The 18,733-nt window shown below is 46.2% G+C and overlaps 2 protein-coding genes across 4 annotated transcripts in view; one reads left to right on the top strand and one right to left on the bottom strand.

The window, feature by feature from the left end:
• Positions 1-1,395: 1,395 nt before the first annotated feature.
• BOD1 (biorientation of chromosomes in cell division 1) lies at positions 1,396-13,810 on the bottom strand. 2 transcript variants are annotated; one of them, XM_006139170.5, is made up of 4 exons: positions 13,433-13,810; positions 8,703-8,827; positions 3,926-4,125; positions 1,396-2,345 (listed from the first exon to the last, which is right to left on the bottom strand). In XM_006139170.5, exons 1-3 carry the CDS (start codon positions 13,793-13,795, stop codon positions 3,927-3,929), a joined length of 687 nt encoding a protein of 228 aa, XP_006139232.2. In that variant the 5' UTR covers positions 13,796-13,810; the 3' UTR covers positions 1,396-2,345; position 3,926. The 2 variants fall into 2 exon arrangements, with proteins under 2 accessions (XP_006139232.2, XP_006139230.2); XM_006139168.5 differs by having other exon boundaries at positions 3,931-4,125.
• Positions 13,811-13,962: 152 nt separating this feature from the next.
• CPEB4 (cytoplasmic polyadenylation element binding protein 4) overlaps positions 13,963-18,733 on the top strand; it is a 293,293-nt gene continuing 288,522 nt past the window's right edge. Inside the window, exon 1 of one of the 2 annotated variants that reach the window (XM_089769517.1) lies at positions 13,963-14,043. The gene's annotated coding sequence lies outside the window, so the exon portion shown is untranslated. The remainder of the gene's footprint in view (positions 14,044-18,733) is intronic. The other variant, XM_075900275.2, reaches the window with a different exon arrangement.

Genomic DNA, 18,733 nt, shown 5'->3' with positions numbered 1-18,733 from the left:
CAAGAACACGTGGCCAGTGTAGACAGGCAGCAAGTTTTTGCGCAAGAGCAGCCGCTTTTGCACAAGATCGGCCAGTGTAGAGAAAGCCAATAAAGAACAAGGTATTATTTTGCTCCTAGGAGCACCCACTTTAATAAGTTACCATGCACTCTGAGACCTCCTGAATATTAATGTGTTAAAAGCCCCTCAGTTTAACCCTGAGCCAGCAGCTATTTAAACTTTGGATCCTGTTTACAAGGCCACTGCTAATAAGATGCCCAATGTATTAAGAGCAGCAGATTTATATTACCAGTTCCTATACATTTCTATAAAGAAAGTATTAAGGCTGCCCCTGTATGACCTATTCAAGCATCTGGAAGGCTGCCTGGTGACAAGCTCTATGACAGGAAGAGAGTCCAGTTTTGTAGAAGTGTAGCATATGCCACAAGTGAAAGTGGGTGCATACATGTATATCCTGATGCTTTGTTTACAACAATCAGAAGCCTTTCAGAAAGTCTAAGCTATTGGGCTTGGATGGCAATAATATCCCAGGTGTGGAAGGCTTGGAGTGGAAGGGTCCTCTTTGGAACAGGAATGAGGCTAGAAAAATTGTGGGGTAATGAGAAGTTATACAACTCCCAGTTAAGGCTAAAGCTTCACAACAGAAGGCCCACGCAAGGTTTCCCACAGCAGTAAGGCTTTGCTGGGACCTAGGCGTAGGACACGGTTCAGATATATTCCTTTAAGTTCAGGGAAAGGAAATAGCTCCTGCAATAAGCTTCTAAGAGCTATTTGCACCCTTCGGCTCTAGCACCAATTTCCTTTTTCAGCCCAAGTGAGTTTAAGCATATATTTTGGATAGGACTGAACTGGTTGTCAGGAACCCTGTTTTCTGGTAGAGTTTCTAGATGTTATTGCATTAGTTACATCTGTTGTATAAAGCCCACCTACTCAGAAGTATTTGGACAACTGAAGTCTTCTACAATGACAGGTATTTTTTCCTCATGAACATGATTGTGTTTTTCAGTAAAGGAAAGGTCCCTTTTTACATTTATTCATATGCATTCTTACAGAGATTGCCAACAGCATCCAGTTTGAGGTATCTGGTGATTTTTATCTTCAGACGCACTTTAGCTGGCAAGCAATACAATAAAGTACAGGAAAGGGCATTAAAGAAACCTCAGGTTTTTACAGGGATTTGTAAATGGTTTTTATTTATAGTAAAAGAAATAATTAAAATTGAAACCTCTATTTTATCCCATTTCATAGTAGATTCTGGAATGTTATGTTGTAAAATGGGAGAAATGATTCTTAGAAGTGTAGTCTGATAGAGCAAGATGCTAAGGGTAATGACTTGGAATTTTGATAGTCTTTAATCATCCCTCAACATATTCCTAAAAAAAAAAGTCACCAAAATAGGCTTTCAACATTTTATTATGAAAGATCAAGACACTTTCTAGCAGAATTGATCACATTCCCTACCTGATGGCCTTCCCAAAGACCTTCTGCCTTTAAGCATGAAAACCAGCAGCTAATAAGAGTTACCTGAACAATATTATGGGTGAGTATTCTTTCAAGTTAAGACACAAATGTGTCAGATTCTTCACCCATCATAGTCTCTTCTCCAAAGTCTCCCTGGGAAATAAGAGCTATGATTAAATCAGATATCCACATAGCTAAATTTAAACACTAATTTCCAGAAAAAAAAAACCAAACAAACAAACAAAAAAAAACTCTACTCAACATTGGTCTCTAGGTACCCCTGGGTAACTGACACTGAAGAGCTCTTTCCAGTTTTAATCAGGCACATCCTCTTTTAAAAACAGGCACTGATATAGTCACGAATTAGATTTGTCATTCAGTGCTCAAAGATTCTTTATGTAACAAGCAAGCATGAAGCTATTTAAAAAAAAAAAAACACTTACGGACAGTCTCCCCTCTGATCCAAATAAAACTTTTTAAAAGTGAATCTCATGATACAGCCTTCCAGGAACTTTACAAAAATGAAGTTCAGAGGCCCGCGTACATTTTCCTTTTTCCATCTCCTACTAAGTCATACTAGTATCACATCCAAATTCTTAGCTTCTCCATGCAAGAGATATTTGAAACCCCACTCCCAATGCACGATCAGCAAGGACACGTGTTTCTTTCTGAATTTCTATCAATAGCAAAACAAGCTTCATGTTGAGCTATCATTCAGCTCTCTGGGCGCATGTGAATTTTACTAATGTTTCCCTCAGTTCTGGTATCATGATCAATCTTCAATAGTAGACTGTAGTCTCGTGTCAAATGGAATAAATAGTCCATTGCCAATCTAACCAAACTTGTACTTTGCAACTGCAGCTGTTTTTAGTGCCAGGAACACACTGTAAAAGAAAAACGTTTACAGGATACTAGCTTTCAGAGTAAACAGCACCCGAAGAGTTTAAGATTAATACATTCAGTTAAGCCAGAAACACAATAGGATGCAGGGCATTAGTGCAGCAGCATGCTACATACAACTGAGAGAACCCAAATGGGACAGTTTAAGTTAAGCTTGTGTCAAGAGTTTAAATCAGACTGGTCAATTTTTCTAAAATCACCTGCTATCCCGGAAGTTACTGGCACCATAATTCAACAAAAGAAGGGATTAATGATGAATACAGCAGATCATATTGTTTGTTGATTCTTATGAGCAGGGCTCGACAACTCAGCATATCTACTCGCCTGTGGCGAGTAGATTTCAGCCGGTCACCCCATTCACCGTCGGCGCTCGCATGCGCAATGCAGGTCTGGAGCGTGCGCGGTGGGGGGGCTGGTGAGTGGATTTCACCACGGTTTGTCAAGCCCTGCTTGTGAGTATAAGATTTACTGTAGAACCAAGATGATTTTTGCTTTTGAAAAGCATTAGAGAGCAATTAAAATACATTTTAATTTTCTTTTGCATAATGCCACTATGAATTTGCCTATTCTCCAAGTTTCAGACTGCTCCAAAAAAATACCTCATCCACTCTTAATGGAAGCTTTCAGAGACCTGAACAGTCAATTCAGACATGTTAAAATGCAAGTCCTTTGACAGAGATGGGGTAAACAGTTGTGTGTGCTAAGAGGCAGAAGGTTTTTGTTTATTTAATAGCCGTGCAAAGAGCATCACTTGAAAGTTTTATTTTAAATCCCTAAAGCCAGTGTGAACTCATGTCCAACACAGAAACTTCCTCAAGCTGGAAAAACATAAGTTCAGTTGTAAATCAGTCCATGCTGTCAAGATTTGAAGAAGCCATTATTCACTTCAGAGGACACTAATCCCTGCATCAATCTTTTTCTAGTACTAGCAAACTGTTAGAGAAACTATTTCAAACATAAATTCACTTAAAACAATTGTCTACAATGTTAATGACAAATCCCCATAATTTGTGCTTAGCTCAATTTGATAGTATTTCAGTACTTCCTAATTTTTAATCCACTTGAAATTCATTCACTCAGTTCAATTTTTGCAGTTGTTTTTTCACAACCTGCTTTTAAAGGAATAAAGTCCTTTTGGACCACTGTCGCAAAACCAGCCTTGAAAGCACAGTTGCAGACCAGTGTTCCTCCCTAGTCCTTGATGATGATAATTTTATATAATTTTATCTCCAGTTCTGATGCGGCCAGATATTCTAGAAACAAGTTGATAATTGGGGGGAGGGGGCAGGGAAAGAGCTTTACTTCCAGTAAAGCCAGGTGCAACCAGTTTTCCAGGGGTATAAGGTCTGCATTTCTTACTATGAGGGTTTGTAAACTATAGGACTACAGAACTGTGTCTGGTTTTTTTCCTTTAGTTTTTGGCACCAACCCAGGACAGATTGCCAGGGTCCTGGCCCTCTGGCCAGTATAATTTGTGTTCCCTATTCATGTAATGCTGTGCAAGGGAATTAAGTGGGGAGATTTGCTAACTAGGAGTGAGTGGGAAGGTGCAATGATACAAGACCTTACGAGGCATCTTGGGATGGAGCAGGAGGATCCTGATTCTCAGGCTCTGGTGGAAGAGCTGGCACAGTTTCCTCTTTCTTTTGCGCAGCCAGGAACTCATGAATCGCTTTCTCTATCTGCGGCCTGAAGATGTGGTTTAGTTTTGGATCCACCACCTGAGAAATAATTCTGTCCACTCCAGCTTCCAGCATCCCTGACCTTGGGCAAAGACAAAGGAGTCATTCAGCTACTCTGAGAAACTTCTCCTCTACCCCCACTGGGAACTCTCCAGAGCCCTCATGTCAGCTGCAATTAGCATTAACACGGTGAGAGTTGCAGCCCACTTGGTAGCTCCTTCAGAGAGGAGGCATTCCAGTCACCACACAGAAACCAGGACATTTCCGCTTATCAATTTTTCTATTTCCCCCCCTGCAGTGCTCATCTCTGACATCTGCTCTCCCAGGTAGTGAAATGACATACTGGATGGGAGCTGTTTCAGGAGTGCTCATGCTGAAATGAGGTCAGAAGGAGCAAACAAAACAAGCTTTGGTATAAACAAGGCAAACAAACGTGTCCGAAGAGGAGAGCAGGTAACACTCCAAATTGAGAGGAGGACTTCACCCCATTATCTTTGCCATCACCTATTCCTTGCAACAGCTGCTCTAGACAGGTGGTTTTTTGTGTGTTAAAAAAGTGCATTGCACAAAATATAAAGTGTGTGTTTTGAACGGAGGGCTAGTAACTGAAGTAACTTATTGCTTCAGAGACTGCATCAGAATCTTGGACTGTTTGACATAGGCAGTCTGGTGGGCTTACATCATGTCTGCAAGAGACCAGAGGAGGGGAAACAGAGACATTGCCTAGCATTTGGAAAAGAAGCCACAAGACTTAACACTGCAGTGAATGTTTGTGAGACTGACTGCATCCACTGCTTTTTAAGGCCATGTGGACATCAAGTCAAGCCTAATACAGTTAGATGAATGGGCATACTTATATCCAGTGATGGATGGGTGCACACGTACACATGTTGGCACATTTCAACTCTCATTCTTGTAGTGTTCATGGTAACTTAAGTGAGCATTTCAGCTGTCAATGCGTGTTAATGCCTGTAATTAATGGAGGGCAGCATTAACGATTTAAAAAAATTTACGCACGTTAATCGCAGGCATTTTGTATGTGCGGCGCTGCCCCTTTAAAATGTCACCGCAGCGTTCAAAGGGGCACTGCTTCAGCCTGGGATCAACTGTGCGGGGCTGCCCCTTTGAAAGGCCAGCACAGTATTTCAAAGGGTCAGCACTGCACAGCTGACCGCGAGTTCCCCGTGGCTCTGCCCCTTTGAAATGCAACAGCAGTGTTTCAAAGGGGGCAGAGCTGCACAGATGACCCCAGGTTCATCGCAGCATTTCAAAGGGGCAGTGCAATGCAGAACCCAGGATCAGCTGGAGTTCACAGCTGACCCCGGGCTCCATGCAGCACTGCCCCTTTGAAATGCCACAATGTCATTTCAAAGGGGCAATAGAGCCCAGGATCAACTGTGGGGCGCTGGTATTTCAAAGGGGAAGCACTAGGTGGAGCCCGAGATCAGTACTCTACACTTTGTAGTCTGTGTTGAAATTGAAATAAATATATTTGAAGATTTAGAAAACATCCAAAAATACTTAAATAGATAGTATTCTTACCATTGTTTAACAGCACGATTAATCACACCGTTATTTTTTAAATTGCACATTGTTTTAATTGCTTGACAGCCCTACTTTAAACCTTTAAAATTCTTTTGTAGTCATTGCATATACCAATAATTCACTCACCTGTGTTTTAAAGGGAACAAAGTTTATTCATAAGCTCCCTGAAGAACACTTATAAATGTCATTTTACTCCAGGAATAAATATTAATACAAGTGTATGCCTTCCTAATCCATTACTGCCAGTTTCTGACTGTTGGTCACACTTCTCTCAGGCTACATCTAGACTACAGGCTTCTTTCAGAAGAAGCTTTCTGCGGAAGAGATCTTCTGAAAAAACTTCTTCCGAAAGAGAGAGGTCACACTGCAAAAGTGCATCGAAAAAGTCATCGGCTTTTTCGAAAGAGTGCCCAGACTGAATGGATGCTCTCTCGCATGTAAACAATGATTGCTATGGACGGAATGGCCACTAAGGCACCTGTGCTTTCCCCTCTTCTTCCGAAAGAAGTCCCTCTTCCCTAACCACACGCCTTTTTGTGAAAGAGTTCTTTCACAAAAAGGCTTCTTCCTCATAGAACGAGGATTACCAATGCTGGAAAAACCCCTCTGTTCTTTCGATTTTCTTGTGGAAGAATCGAATTGCAGTATGGACGGCCATTTTTCCGACAATTCTGTAGTGTAGACATACCCTCTATGATGGTGCAGTATTTTGCGCATAAGCCCTTTCAAGCAATACTGTCAAATACAAAAAAATCAGTACAACTAGTGAACTTCTCCTCTAATCTCAGGGTAATCAGGGTGAGTGAGGATTGTTACTTATTAGGCCAAGCAATTTTATGGGAAATAGACATCTGTAGTTTCTGCTAATTGTACGAAACAAAATTAGAATTTCAGTGCAAGACACTTAAATGTCTTGATGTTTAGTTATTTCCCTTTTAAATTTAAGTCTCTGATCTATTTCCCTGATTCTTCCCTTCTCATCCCTTTGTCCTATTACCACGTCCCACTCCCACCCACCCTTCACCTTTACTGAGGTGAAACTGAGGCCTCAGTTTCAGACACCAGAGGCTCAGGAGAAATCTACAAATTAAAGATTTTTTTCCAAACTACACATACTTGTTTTTATAAAACAGAGTACAATGGAGTTTATTCTACAAGTCTGCCAATGGTACAAGCTGCAGAATTAACTAGAGTGCAGACAGTGTTAGTAAGACTAGTACTCTGCTGAAGCGTGTTTTGTTTGCATTTAAATGAAAAATATCCCAAACAAACCCCCTTCCCCCACACATACGCAAAAAAGCCCCAATGGCAGGGGTGGGCAAGAATTTTTAATGGGGAAGCATGCCAAGAATTTGCAAAGTGGTCGAGGGCCGCACTCTTCCATGATATTAATGGAGGAGGTGCAGGGTCTGGGATGGAGGTTGGGTGCAGAAGGGAGCTTGGGGTAAGGAAGGGAGTTTGGGTGAAGGAGGCAGTTGTGACCTGGGGCACTGCACTGGGGTGGAGGAGGTTGGATTGTGACTTAGAGCCGGGAAATGTGGCACAGGAGGGGGTGCAGGTATTTGGGCCGTGAGCTAGTACAGGAGGGGACTGATCTGGGGCAAGAGATGGGGGTGCTGGATCTGGGAGGGGGTACAGAATTGGGGGGCAGGTGTGGGGAGCAGAGGTAAGCTCTGCCAGGAGACTTACCAGCCAGCAGAGGTGCCTGAATCAGCCACTCTGCCTGCCCCACCCCGCACAGGCTGCAGCCATATGCTTTGGAGTCCCTTGTGCTTCATGCCTGCCTGTTATTGAAACAAGCAGCTCCTACTGGCCATTTACTGGCCAGAAACCAGCCAATGGGATTGTGCTAGGGGTGGGAGCAGCTCCTAAAGATTCCGCCTTCCCCTTCAGACTCAGTTTTTAAAGAAAAACCACCCCACAGCAGCATTTCTGAGCGGTGTACGGGTGGGGCGCCTGGGGCAGATCTGGCCTGCGGGCTGTATTTTGCCCAGGCCTGCCCTATGGCTTTAGTGTCCTATCTGCTTGTGCCACCATTTGCTGGATGGAATCAGACTAGCTGAATTTGCTTACTGCCCTCTAGCAGCTGGAGGTTAGCATATAGCAAGTAATAGCAGCAATAGCCAGCTTCTGAGATCCAATAAGAGATCCTTCTTTGGCTTAAGTGGTAGATGCCTGTTTCTAAAGCAGAAGAGCACAAGTTCTATTCTGAAACTCGCATGCAGTTTAGCTAGCAACCATGATGTTACCTGTATGATGCAATGATTGGATAAAGAATGCTACACTTCAACAGCATATTCAACAGTAACAGATTAGGGATGTAAGAGAGCAGTCTACTTGATTACTCTTTTCCCCTCCCCATTGCTGCTTCTGTGTCAGACACAGCAAAGTGTGTGTGTGTATGGGGCAGAGAGGTGAGGGGGAGAGAAATCAGGAGCTGGTGCTGGGGGAAGCGGGCTCCCCCCAGCATCATCTCTGTGGCATGGAGGGCAGGGGAGCAAGGGAGGCAGAGCTGCAGCAGTCCCAGAGTGAGCCAGGACTGCTTAGTCCCAGCTCGTGACGGCCCCAGAAGCTACCCCTGCTGTGGCTCTGCATTTTAAATGTAGTAAGAGCCTACTGGTCTCTTACTACATTTAAAGTGCAGAGCCACAGTGGGGTTAGCCCTGGCTGAGTCCCAACTCATGCTGCCTGGCTCCCATGCTGGGAGCTAATTCTGTTGCAGCTCCGCAGTTTAAATGTAGTAGGAGCTGGGCTGTCACCTCGGAGCTGCAGTGGAGGTAGCGAGCATTCCCTTATTGACTAATCAAGTAGGCGATGGAAATTCCATTGAATTAAAGATTATCTGCACTTTAACATCCTTGTAACAGACACACGTCTTAATTTCCCACTGAAAAACTGCCTGTGTAGTCAAAGAATGTTGCTGTGACGTGAGTTGACTCAAACTGCATTCACCTGCTATAAGTGAAATCTGGGAGGACACAGAGGACAAAGCAGGGTAATGCAGCCCTTAATTTTTCAAATGGACTTGGCCAGTTATGGCAATGACATGTAGACTATTGCAGTTTTCATTTATCAAAAACATTCCTACTAATTTATGGAATGCTGCTTACTTACTGAATCACACTCTGTCTCAGACCATTTCGTAACTGGTTTTTGTTCATTGCTGGGTTCCACTCCTGTTTGTCCAGATGGGTAGATACAAAGTTGTCCACTTTCTGCCTCAGATTTTGGTAGGCTGGCTTAAAAAAAAAATCCAGCTTAACTGAAAGATGTTTAAACAATTCCCTACAAGAATCCTTCATAATACATTTTAGTGGTCTTCTACTGCTTTGTTTATCTGGCTTTTCTCTTTTAGAGACAAGGTGGTGAGGTTATATCTTTATTACACCAACTTCTATTGGTGCAAGAGACAAGCTTTTGTGCTACACAGAGCTTTTCTTTAGGTCTGGGAAAAGTACTCAGTATCACAGCTAAATACAAGGTAGCACAGATTGTGTAGCACAAGGAAACCAATAAGTTATAAGGGACCAAAGTTAGTACATTATATTGTTGTAAAACAGCAGAAATCCTGTGTCTTCATTATGAAGATGATTTTTAAGATCTAGCAAAGTTATTAATTTAAACTCCCATGCTTATCTTTTGAAATTGTTGTCCAGGTCTCATTTATTTTATTTTTTCTAAACAAAAGTAAGCTTATTTTACCTAAAAGTTCAAAGTGGTCATTGCAAAGAACAGTTTCTAAATGATGCCATCAATCTACTACTGTGGTTTTCAAAGTTTAGGTCACATCCCAGTAATGGGTTGTGGAATGTCAGGCACTGGGGCTCATTGCTGCAGAGTGATCAGTAGGGATGTTAGCATAATAGTTGTGTAAACAATTAACCCATAATCCAAGGTTTATTGGTTAATCCTAACTACATGCACCTCCCCCGCAATTCCTCTTTCCCCCCCCCCCCACAGAGGCAGCGGAGGGGTGGGGGGGGGGAGAGACTGTGCCTGTGAGGAGTTGGCTTTTTAAGTTGATAGAGAGGCAGTAGTGCGGAGGGGTGGGGGCAGGCAGGAGCCGGTACATGCAGGAAGCCAGCATTCAAGCCAGCTCCCTGTATGTATCAGCTCATGCGGACCCCCCCCCCCCCCCCCCGCACTGCTGCCTCAACTGGGCTCTCCACACCTGCTGGGTCTGTGGACCCTCGCTTGCTGCTTCTCAAAGAGGCAGAGGGAGGGAGAAGCGGGAGCTGGCTTAAAAGCTGGCTCCCCATGAGCACTGGCTTCACAGAGCCGCCTCCCCCAGATAGAGGGCAGCAGCGTGTGTGGGGGGGGGGGGAGGGGACGCGGCTCTGCGAAGCGAGTGCTCATGGGGAGCCAGCTTTTAAGCCAGCTCCCCTGAGCACCAGCTCAGCTTGGGCTCTCCACAGAGTAGCCTCTGTCCACAGGGAGCTCGGGCCTCTGTGGCCGAATGCTGCTGCCGCCCCCCAGCTATTGCCTCTGTATCAGAGGCAGCAGCGGGCTCCCTGGGAGTGGGGCCAGAAGCACACCGGCTGCCAGCCCCTCCCACAGGGAACATTGAATAATCGTGTAACTGATAAAAATTGTTTGCTGTTACATGATCATTCAGTCAAATGATATCTAACATCCCTAGTGATCAGGTGACCAGTGGGGGTGCTAAGGCAGGCTACCAGCCTGTCCTGAGCCCACAGACTGTGCTGCACTCCAGAAGCAAAGAGCAAAAGGCCCAGCTACTGTGTGGGGGTGGGGGAAGAGTGCGCACAGGGCTCAGTTTACTGCCCTTGCGCTGAGCTCTTGTGCTGCACGCCCATAGCCTGGGTACCTGCTGCTGGTTGCTTCTGGGGCACAGCATGGTCTATGGTGCCAGGAGAGGCAGAAAGACTGCCTTAGCACCCCCACTGCTAATCAGAAGCCACTCAATATAAGCCCCTTCTGCCCTAGCCCTGACTCCCGCAAAGCTGGTGCCCCCTCCTCAGCCCAAAACTCTCATCCTCAGCCCCACCCTGAAGCCCACACTCTAGTCAAATTATGTTGGGTCACAGGCTTCAACAATTTTCTTATTCTGGGACTGCCCAGCCAAGTCTCTTCCCCCCCCCCCCCGCCATGGAGTTCAGGGGAGGAATGTCTCCCCACCAATTCATATGGGGATGTTACTGACTGTTCCTCTTCATTAGGGAGGGAGGGAAAAGTACACAGTTTGCTGTATTCCTCATTCTGGGTGGGGAGCACAGGAGGCAGACAAACCTGGACCTGTCTCAGCTGGGGCACCTGCATCCTTCTCCCTGCTGTGCCCATTGGAACTGCAGAAGCCATGGAGAGGCACTTCCCATCTGGCCCTAGTTACTGTGGTGAGAGAGGACTGGGGTAAGTCCCTTCTCCTTGGGATAGCCTGCATACTAAACCCTTCATTCCCAGTTCTACCCCAGAGCAATCATTTAAATGAAGAAAAACAAAAATTGAGTTCAGGCCCCAACCTATGTTCAAGTGTATTATAACTGCAATAGCTAGACCTGTGTTTTGCGTGCACAGGTAATTTGCATTCCATTCAGGCGCTCAGACGCGAACAGTTGCAAGAGTTATATTTAAGAAGGCCTCTAATATGACTTCCAACCACAAAGTTCCTACAAGACACTTTAATTAGATAAAATTGACGATAGTATAAACAAACAGATGTGCTTGCTGTAACCCTAATGCAAACTGGAAAGCCAAGAAAGTGGAGAGGGGTGGTTTTTATTTAATGCTCTGTGTAAATCTACCTTTCCTGTTCTTCAGACTTTAGGAAACGGAAATGTTATTGAGTATTAGGGACGTAAATGGTTAACCGGTAGGGGCTGGAACAGTTCCCTATCGGCCCAGGCAATGGGATGCTCCAGTCCCACAAGGGCCACTACAGGCAAGGACTCCTTGGCCAGCCCCTGCCTGTAGTGGGCCTGACCTGGGTGGCACATTGCAGGTTACATGCTGGCTCCCACTGCCAGGGCCCCTGTCAGCCCTGCTGCTAGCGAGGCAGTTTCGCAGCAGCAGGAAGGCCTCCTCCTCCCTAAGAGCGGGGTGGGAAGCCTTTGCCAGCCCTGCTCCCAGGGAGGCCTCCACTAAGATTTTTAGCAGTTACATGGTTATGTTTTTAAACCCCGTTTTACATTCCTACTGCGTATGGGAATACCAGTTACTAATGTGGGGCAAGGGCAAAAAGGTGGCAAATGGTCTTATAGCAAGACCAGAATCACTACAAGGAACATCATCAAAAATTAAAATGATACTCTTGTCAATATGCTACAGAGCCTATCCCTTTTAAGTGGCCAGTTCAAATTCCATTTAGGTTTGTTGAGAGAAATCTGTTCCGATCATATAGGTGGCAGTTTCATGGTTTAATACAGAATAATGTGGTGGTTTCAGACACACCAGTAATTGGTTATCAATACTGATGTTCTCAGTGGCATTAGAGGGGAAATCAAAATTTCTATTAAGATTTTCCCACCCCAATGTTGGTTCCTTTGGCTCCAGAACACTTGCACACTTGTTGTCAGACTATTCCCCATTAACAGTATTAATTCTAGTACTTTTTTGTAAGCATAAAGGGAGCTATAGCTTTAAAGAGGACACTTTGGGTGGATGACTCTAGGAGTACATACATGTCAGAAAGGCTACATGTTAACATTTCAGCAAAAATAGTTGCAATTGCAAATAAACAAGTGACATCATTGCAAAAGTAGATATATGGTTACAGAGGTTTAAAGGTATTCATTCTAAGTAGCACTTTATGTTAAAAGACTCTGAAATGCTTTACAAGCTATGTACACATATGAATCACTTCACCCACTGATAAACTGCAAGCACCTATAAGGTGGAACAAGACAGTTATTTAGAAATGCTGCAATGGTTTATGACAGGAAGGGATGTCCACATTCTGCTGAAGTCTCAGGTAAAGCTTAGGAAGACAACAAGCTACCATACACCCCTTCAGGATGATAACAGTGGGGATTGCACCCAATTCCTGCAAAAGTACTTTCACTGACTGAAGTGCTGACTAGTGGAAGTTTTGGGTTTCATCCAAGTGCAGGAAAGCCCAGCAGCTTTTGCATCCCCTAATCTTGCACTAGTGAGAAATGACTTGGGTAATAGTGACTTTCACTGAATTATCAGTCGTGCTTTCTACCATTTCTCAGGAAGACCATGGACACAGAAATTAGATAAGCATATGCAGGGGTCAGAAAAAACACGAGTGGGAAACCTTGTACCGTATAGTAGAAAGTTAAAAAGCCCTGAAACTGAAAAGTTTATCTTCTGGGCTTCATGAAACACTTGTATATTTTAGTTAAGGTCACTCTTGGCTGCAGGTTTGAGATAGATCCAGGCTCCCCAAAAGAAAGTTGGAACCCAAGATGAAGTAGGTGACTGAAGCAGAAGCTTCAGGGTCGAGTCTGAAAAACTAGGGGATGGTTGTCAGACAACAGGCCAGAACTTGGGGGATGATGTTTGAAACAGGAAGGTGATGAGACACTCAGACCCTCGTACCCATGTCAGCCAAAGAGCCCAAGCCAAAGCTGTGGAGCTCAAGTAGCGAGACCGCACTAGAGATTTTGGGCGGGGAAAAGCCCCTATCAGCCTATTGCCCCTGTTAGCAGGGCAGTCCCAGAAGAGCCGCTGGAGCCTGAGTGAGGGGCAGCCTCTGTTCCTTGCAGGGTCAGAGAGCGCCCGGCGTCTCCGTCCCGAGCAGTGCGAACGTGCCCAGGCGAAAAGCGCGGCCCTGGTACCCCGGTCGGCCGAGAGAACCAGGCCCCGTTCCCAGGTGCCCCTGCGGGGGAGGCGCTGGTGGGGCCAGGCCCCTGCAGCGCTACCTTGGTGTCCACGTCGGCCAGGCAGTCCCGGCGGAAGCCGTCGAAGAGGCCGCGGCTCTTGAGCTGCTCCACGATGAGCGCGATGAGCTGAGCGTCCCCGGGGGGCAGCGAGGCCGGGTCGGTGGCGCCGGGCCCCGCCCCGACAGCCGCGCCCCCAGGCCCCGCTGCTCCCCCAGCTCCAGCGCCGCCGCCTCCCCCGCCCGGGGCAGCTCCGCCGGCGCCTCCGCTCTCCGACATGCCCCACGCCTGCTGCCCGGCGCAGCCAGGCCTCAGCAGCCGCCGCTCCCAGCTCACCCGGTGCCACCGGCACCGCTGCCGCCGCCGACGGCGCGCCACATTCTGCGTATGTCCGTCCCGCTGCATTATGGGAAAGGGAGTCCTTCCTCTAGGGCGCCTCTTATAGGACTTGAGCCTTTGGGCTGAGCAAAGAAACTACGATTTCCAGCGTGCACCGCGTCGCCAGCCCGGAAGGCCGTGGGGCGCTGAGCAATGCATTCTGGGAATTGTCGTTTTTATGTCTTCGAAACATGTGCGCGGGGAGTTCGTTGCCCCCTGCCTGGGCCCGCGGGGGAAAGACAGCTCCAAGCTCTGCTCCCGGAGACCCGGCTCAGGTATTTCCAGGGGCGGCCCGCTCCCCTAGCTCCCTCCCCAGGGCCCCGTGCGGCGCGCTCCCTGCGCTGGAGCAGGGCAGTGAACCTGCTAGGCTAGTGCCGCACCCGCTAGGCAGCTTTTCCTTCCTCACCTGTTGCGTGCCCGACGCGGCGTGCGGGTTTGGGGGACTCCCCTGTGCCAGGCTGACTGCTCGCAACGCCGGAAACTTTTCTAGGGGGGAGTGTAATGCGCGCATTTGGCCACCGGGGGAGGCTGTGGCTTTGGCAATCATCCTCTGTTGCACTGCAACAAAAATTGACAAGAGGCTGCAGGTTTGCGGTGCTGATCCTGCTTTACAATAGTTGGGATAAGGAATATTTTTTGTCTTCATGATCTATTGTTTCACTGATTTTAAGTGGGACATGCAGACCCTTTGATCTCTGGGTGCCTATCTAGTTTCCCTGTCAGTGTCCAACAACTCTATGAAGAAACATGTTTAACAGTCTCAGAGGGGTAGTGGTGTTAGTCTAACTTGAAAAAACTTAAAAAATGAGTGGTCCTGTAGCACCTTAGATACTAACAAAAATATATATAGTATCATGAGTTTTCATGGGCACAACCCAGTTCAGATGAGTGGAACAAGGTGCCTTGTTTTTTAAGTCTTTTTTTTTTTTGAAGAAACATGCTGATTTGTAATGTATTTTAGTACCCTCGTAAGTTACTCAAAGAGCTAATCCTCTGCCCCCCTAACAGCAATAACAGTTTATTTTCTATATGTCTCTCTAAAAGTGGAAGACTACCCCACCACTAGGCCCCATACCCGGTAATTGATACCTGGTACATCATATCCGCATACATACTGCATTTAAAATGCAGCCCTAGGGTTGCCAGATGGTTTAACCAAAACTACCAAAAAAAGGGGCGGGGGTATTTTCTGAATTTTTTTACCAGACAGGAGGCAAAAATACCGGACTGTCCAGGTCAATACCGGACACCTGGCAACCCTATGCAGCCCTAATAACCAAAACTATTTTTGTAGATTTAGTTTTAGGGGCAAATTCTGCACAGAGGACCGCTAATATAAATCCAGAATAAACTTATGACCATTAATGGTGTTACTCTGGATTTACATTAGTGAAAAGAATAGCAGAATTTGGTTCACTTTTACTTCTAGTGGCAATGAAGTTCAGTGCCAGTGGGCCATTCATTCCTGTGGCTTCTCTTCTTAGTGTGAACAAGGGCCAGCGTGGACATTTATTTACTGGGTACTGGACCAAAATAACCACCAGCATTTAACATACCTTCCTACCTACCAATGTTTTTCTGAGTCATCCTATCTTATGATGTGCTATCTTGTGGGGTGATTTGTTTATTCTGCTGCTGGCCAGCTTGTATGCAGGCTATGTAAGGAGTTGCCTACTGCCTGCCAGCACCTCTGGCTCACCAGGAGTCTGGTTCCAATTTGGCCCTGCATTAATATATTGAACATTCCCAGGCACAGTGAGTCTGACTACTAATTTGAGCAACTTTAGTTCTGCTTTACTACCAGTGCACCACGTTTGGTGATTAGCATATCTCAGTTGACATGGACATTGAACTATTTTATCTCCTGTACCTGGTCAAGACTTCTGCTACCAAAACGACTTAAAAGAAGATACTTGTGAATCAGTCCCCTTGCCCACATACACCCCAAAAGAGAACATATCTATCCAGTGTGTCTCTTTCATTTACGTACTTTCTTAAAGCCAGAATAAAATGGAATCAATTTGGGGGGAGGTAAATGGGATGGCTAGATGAATATGATTCTTACAATTATGTCCTCATCCCAAGTACACTATGGGGAGTAGCCCCATATCCATATCTTTCTGTGGGTTGTAGTAGTTGTTGAAAGGTGGGAGAGCAAAATTCTGCATGCGATGCATTGTCCTTTTCATCTGATTAAAATTCAGCAGCTCTGAAAAGCAGCATAAGCTGTCCCACGCCATCTGGCAGCTATGAGGAGGAAAAAAGCCAGCATTTATAGGCACCGAGATGTACATTGGAAAGAATATGCACTGCAGCATGTTGCATATTATACAATGCTCTGCATTACAAATAGGGGAACTGTAACATGCGAGTCCTTCCTATGCAGAAAAGCAATCCATTGAATCTGGTATCTTGTGTCTGACATTGGCTAATGCTGGGTGTTTCAGAATGAGGTATAAAATTCCCCACAAGACATTTAATCATACAAAATTAATCCACACAGGGTTTCATTTCTTCCTGACCACCACTAGCAATCAGTTTCTCACTGCCTCCAGTGATTAACTTTGAAACAGGAAGCTTGAGATCCCTTGTAATTTTGTTCTAATTCCTACAACTGCTGGCCCTATCCTTAGTCATATAAACATATCAACCTCCTTTTTAAAAGTTACCGAAGTGTTTGCCCTATCATCCTGCTGCAGTGAGTTCCACAGGCATAGGTTAAGGCTATGCCATCCTTAAAGTACCATGTTTACTCCATATGGCAATAATAAAGCATACTTTGTTTTTTAGTATCGAAAGAGTGCCTATTTCTAGCAATAAATATTGCCATACCTGAACTATATGTTCATTTGAACCATGCATATTTGGGCATGTGACTTTTAGGGATGTTAGAAATTGTTTAATTTAGTTATTGTGTAACCGCAACAATTCTTAGCGGTTATACGATTATTCATTGGCCCCCATGGGTGGGGGCAGCTGCCAGTGTGTTCCCATTCCCACTCCTGGGGAGCCCCCTGCCATCCCGCGCTGCTGCCTCTGATACAGCGGTAGCAGTGCGGGGTGGCAGGTGGGAACTGGTCTGCAAGGAGAGCCAGTTTAAAAATTGGCTCCCTGTGCAGACCGGCTCCTGCCTGCCAACCTGGGCTGCTGCTTCTGTATCAGAAGCAGCAGCATGGGGTGGCAGCAGCCCCTGTCTGCGGGGGTTCCAAGCTTCTCACGGACAGAGGCTGCTTCAGCATCTGATACAGAGGCAGTAGCGCTGGGCAGCAGACCGCTCCCATGCGTGCTCTTCATTTGAAACTTGGACTGGCGGGCTAGGGCTGAGCCAGCATGCCAGTCTGAATTTTAAATTCAGAACACGCTGGGGGAGGGGTGGTGTTGCAGTTATCCAGGACCGTTAACCAATAAACGATAGCTTATTGGTCAAATGATTATCTGGCTAGCTGCTAACATCCCTAGTGACTTCAGTTCTGTGTTCTGTGATGTGTGTTTTTCTTTGTCTTGTTTCCTACAATCATCTTTTTACTTTGCTGCTGGAATTTATTTCAGACCATTGGATCTCAGTGCTGTATGTTGTTCAGCCAGGCTGATGCATGTAGAAATTCACCCTGCCCACCCCCAAAAGCCGCTGTGCTGTTAGAGGCACTGTTTAAATTCAGGAAAAACCCTGGGCATTTTGACTCATGATCATTTAAGGAAACCATGATGCTCTTTGCAAGGAGTGCAGGGAGTGTGATAAACAAATTTCAGTTTGGGGAACTTGCCTCCTGCCTGCCTACAGTCTCTCTGTTTTCATTTGCGTAAAATTCCCTGGCGTATGCTGCTGAGTTACTGAATGGTCATTGAACAGATCTCTGTGTGTGGGAGAAAATCTGAGTCTCTTACGCATTGGGAGTAGGCTCCAAGCACAGCTCTGTGACCTGGTGGGGCTCTACTCCAACAGAACTCTAGTGGTATCCAGGGATGTTAAGTATCATTCAATTAGCTAATCGAGTAGTCGATGGAATTTCCATTGCTACCCCCACTGCAGGTCTGCAGTTTATATATAGTAGGAGTCAAGTATGCAGGCAGCCAGGCTTCTCCTACATTTAAACTGCAGTGCTGCAGTGGGGTTAGCTCCTGGGGGTGGCATGAGCCAGGACTGAGCCACCTGGCTCTTGCTCTGAAAAGGCAGAGCCACAGCGGGGGAACCCGGCATGAGCCAGGACTGCTTCAGTCCTGGTTCACACTGGGTCCCTGATTGCTGCGCCTCTGCTTTTGAAATGTAGTAAGAGCTGCCTGGCAGAGGTGCCGGGTCCCCATCTGCAGCTCTGTCTTTTAAATGTAGTAAGAGCCAGGCAGCTCTTACTGCATTTAAAAAGCAGAGGCACAGCGGACAGAGACCTGGGGCCAGCCAGAACTGAAGCTGTCCCGGCTTGCTCCTGCTGAGCCTCTTCCTCCCTTTCCCCTCACGGAGATGGTGCTGGGGGAACCAAAGCTGGTTCCCCCTCCCCCCCCCCCCAGCACTGACTCCTGCTCCCCCCACCTTGCTGCCTCTGATTTCCCAGTTCCACGTAGGGACGTGAACCAGGTTGGATATTAGGAAAAACTATTTCACTAGGAGGGTGGTGAAGCACTGGAATGGGTTACCTAGGGAAGTAGTGGAGTCTCCATCCCTAGAGGTGTTTAAGTCCCGGCTTGACAAAGCCTTGGCTGGGTTGATTTAATTGGGATTGTTCTTGCCTTGGGCAGGGGGCTGGACTTGATGGCCTTCTAAGGTCTCTTCCAGCTCTATGATTCTATGATTAAGTGGTGGGCTAGAGCAGGCCCACGCAGGGCAAGGGGGCTGCTCCAGCCTGGCTGTGACCCCCTTGTCTACCCCTGTTTAATCAGTTAACAGGATACACATTATGTTTAACCAGTTAACTGATTAACCAGGATTTTACATCCCTAGTTCCTAGGGCTTATCTTGTCCTTTGTATGTAA

Source organism: Pelodiscus sinensis, chromosome 16, assembly GCF_052426305.1.
Source record: "Pelodiscus sinensis isolate ZL-2025 chromosome 16, ASM5242630v1, whole genome shotgun sequence".
In the NCBI taxonomy this organism is placed as follows: Eukaryota; Metazoa; Chordata; order Testudines; family Trionychidae; genus Pelodiscus; species Pelodiscus sinensis.
This window is presented reverse-complemented; position numbering and strand designations above follow the sequence as displayed.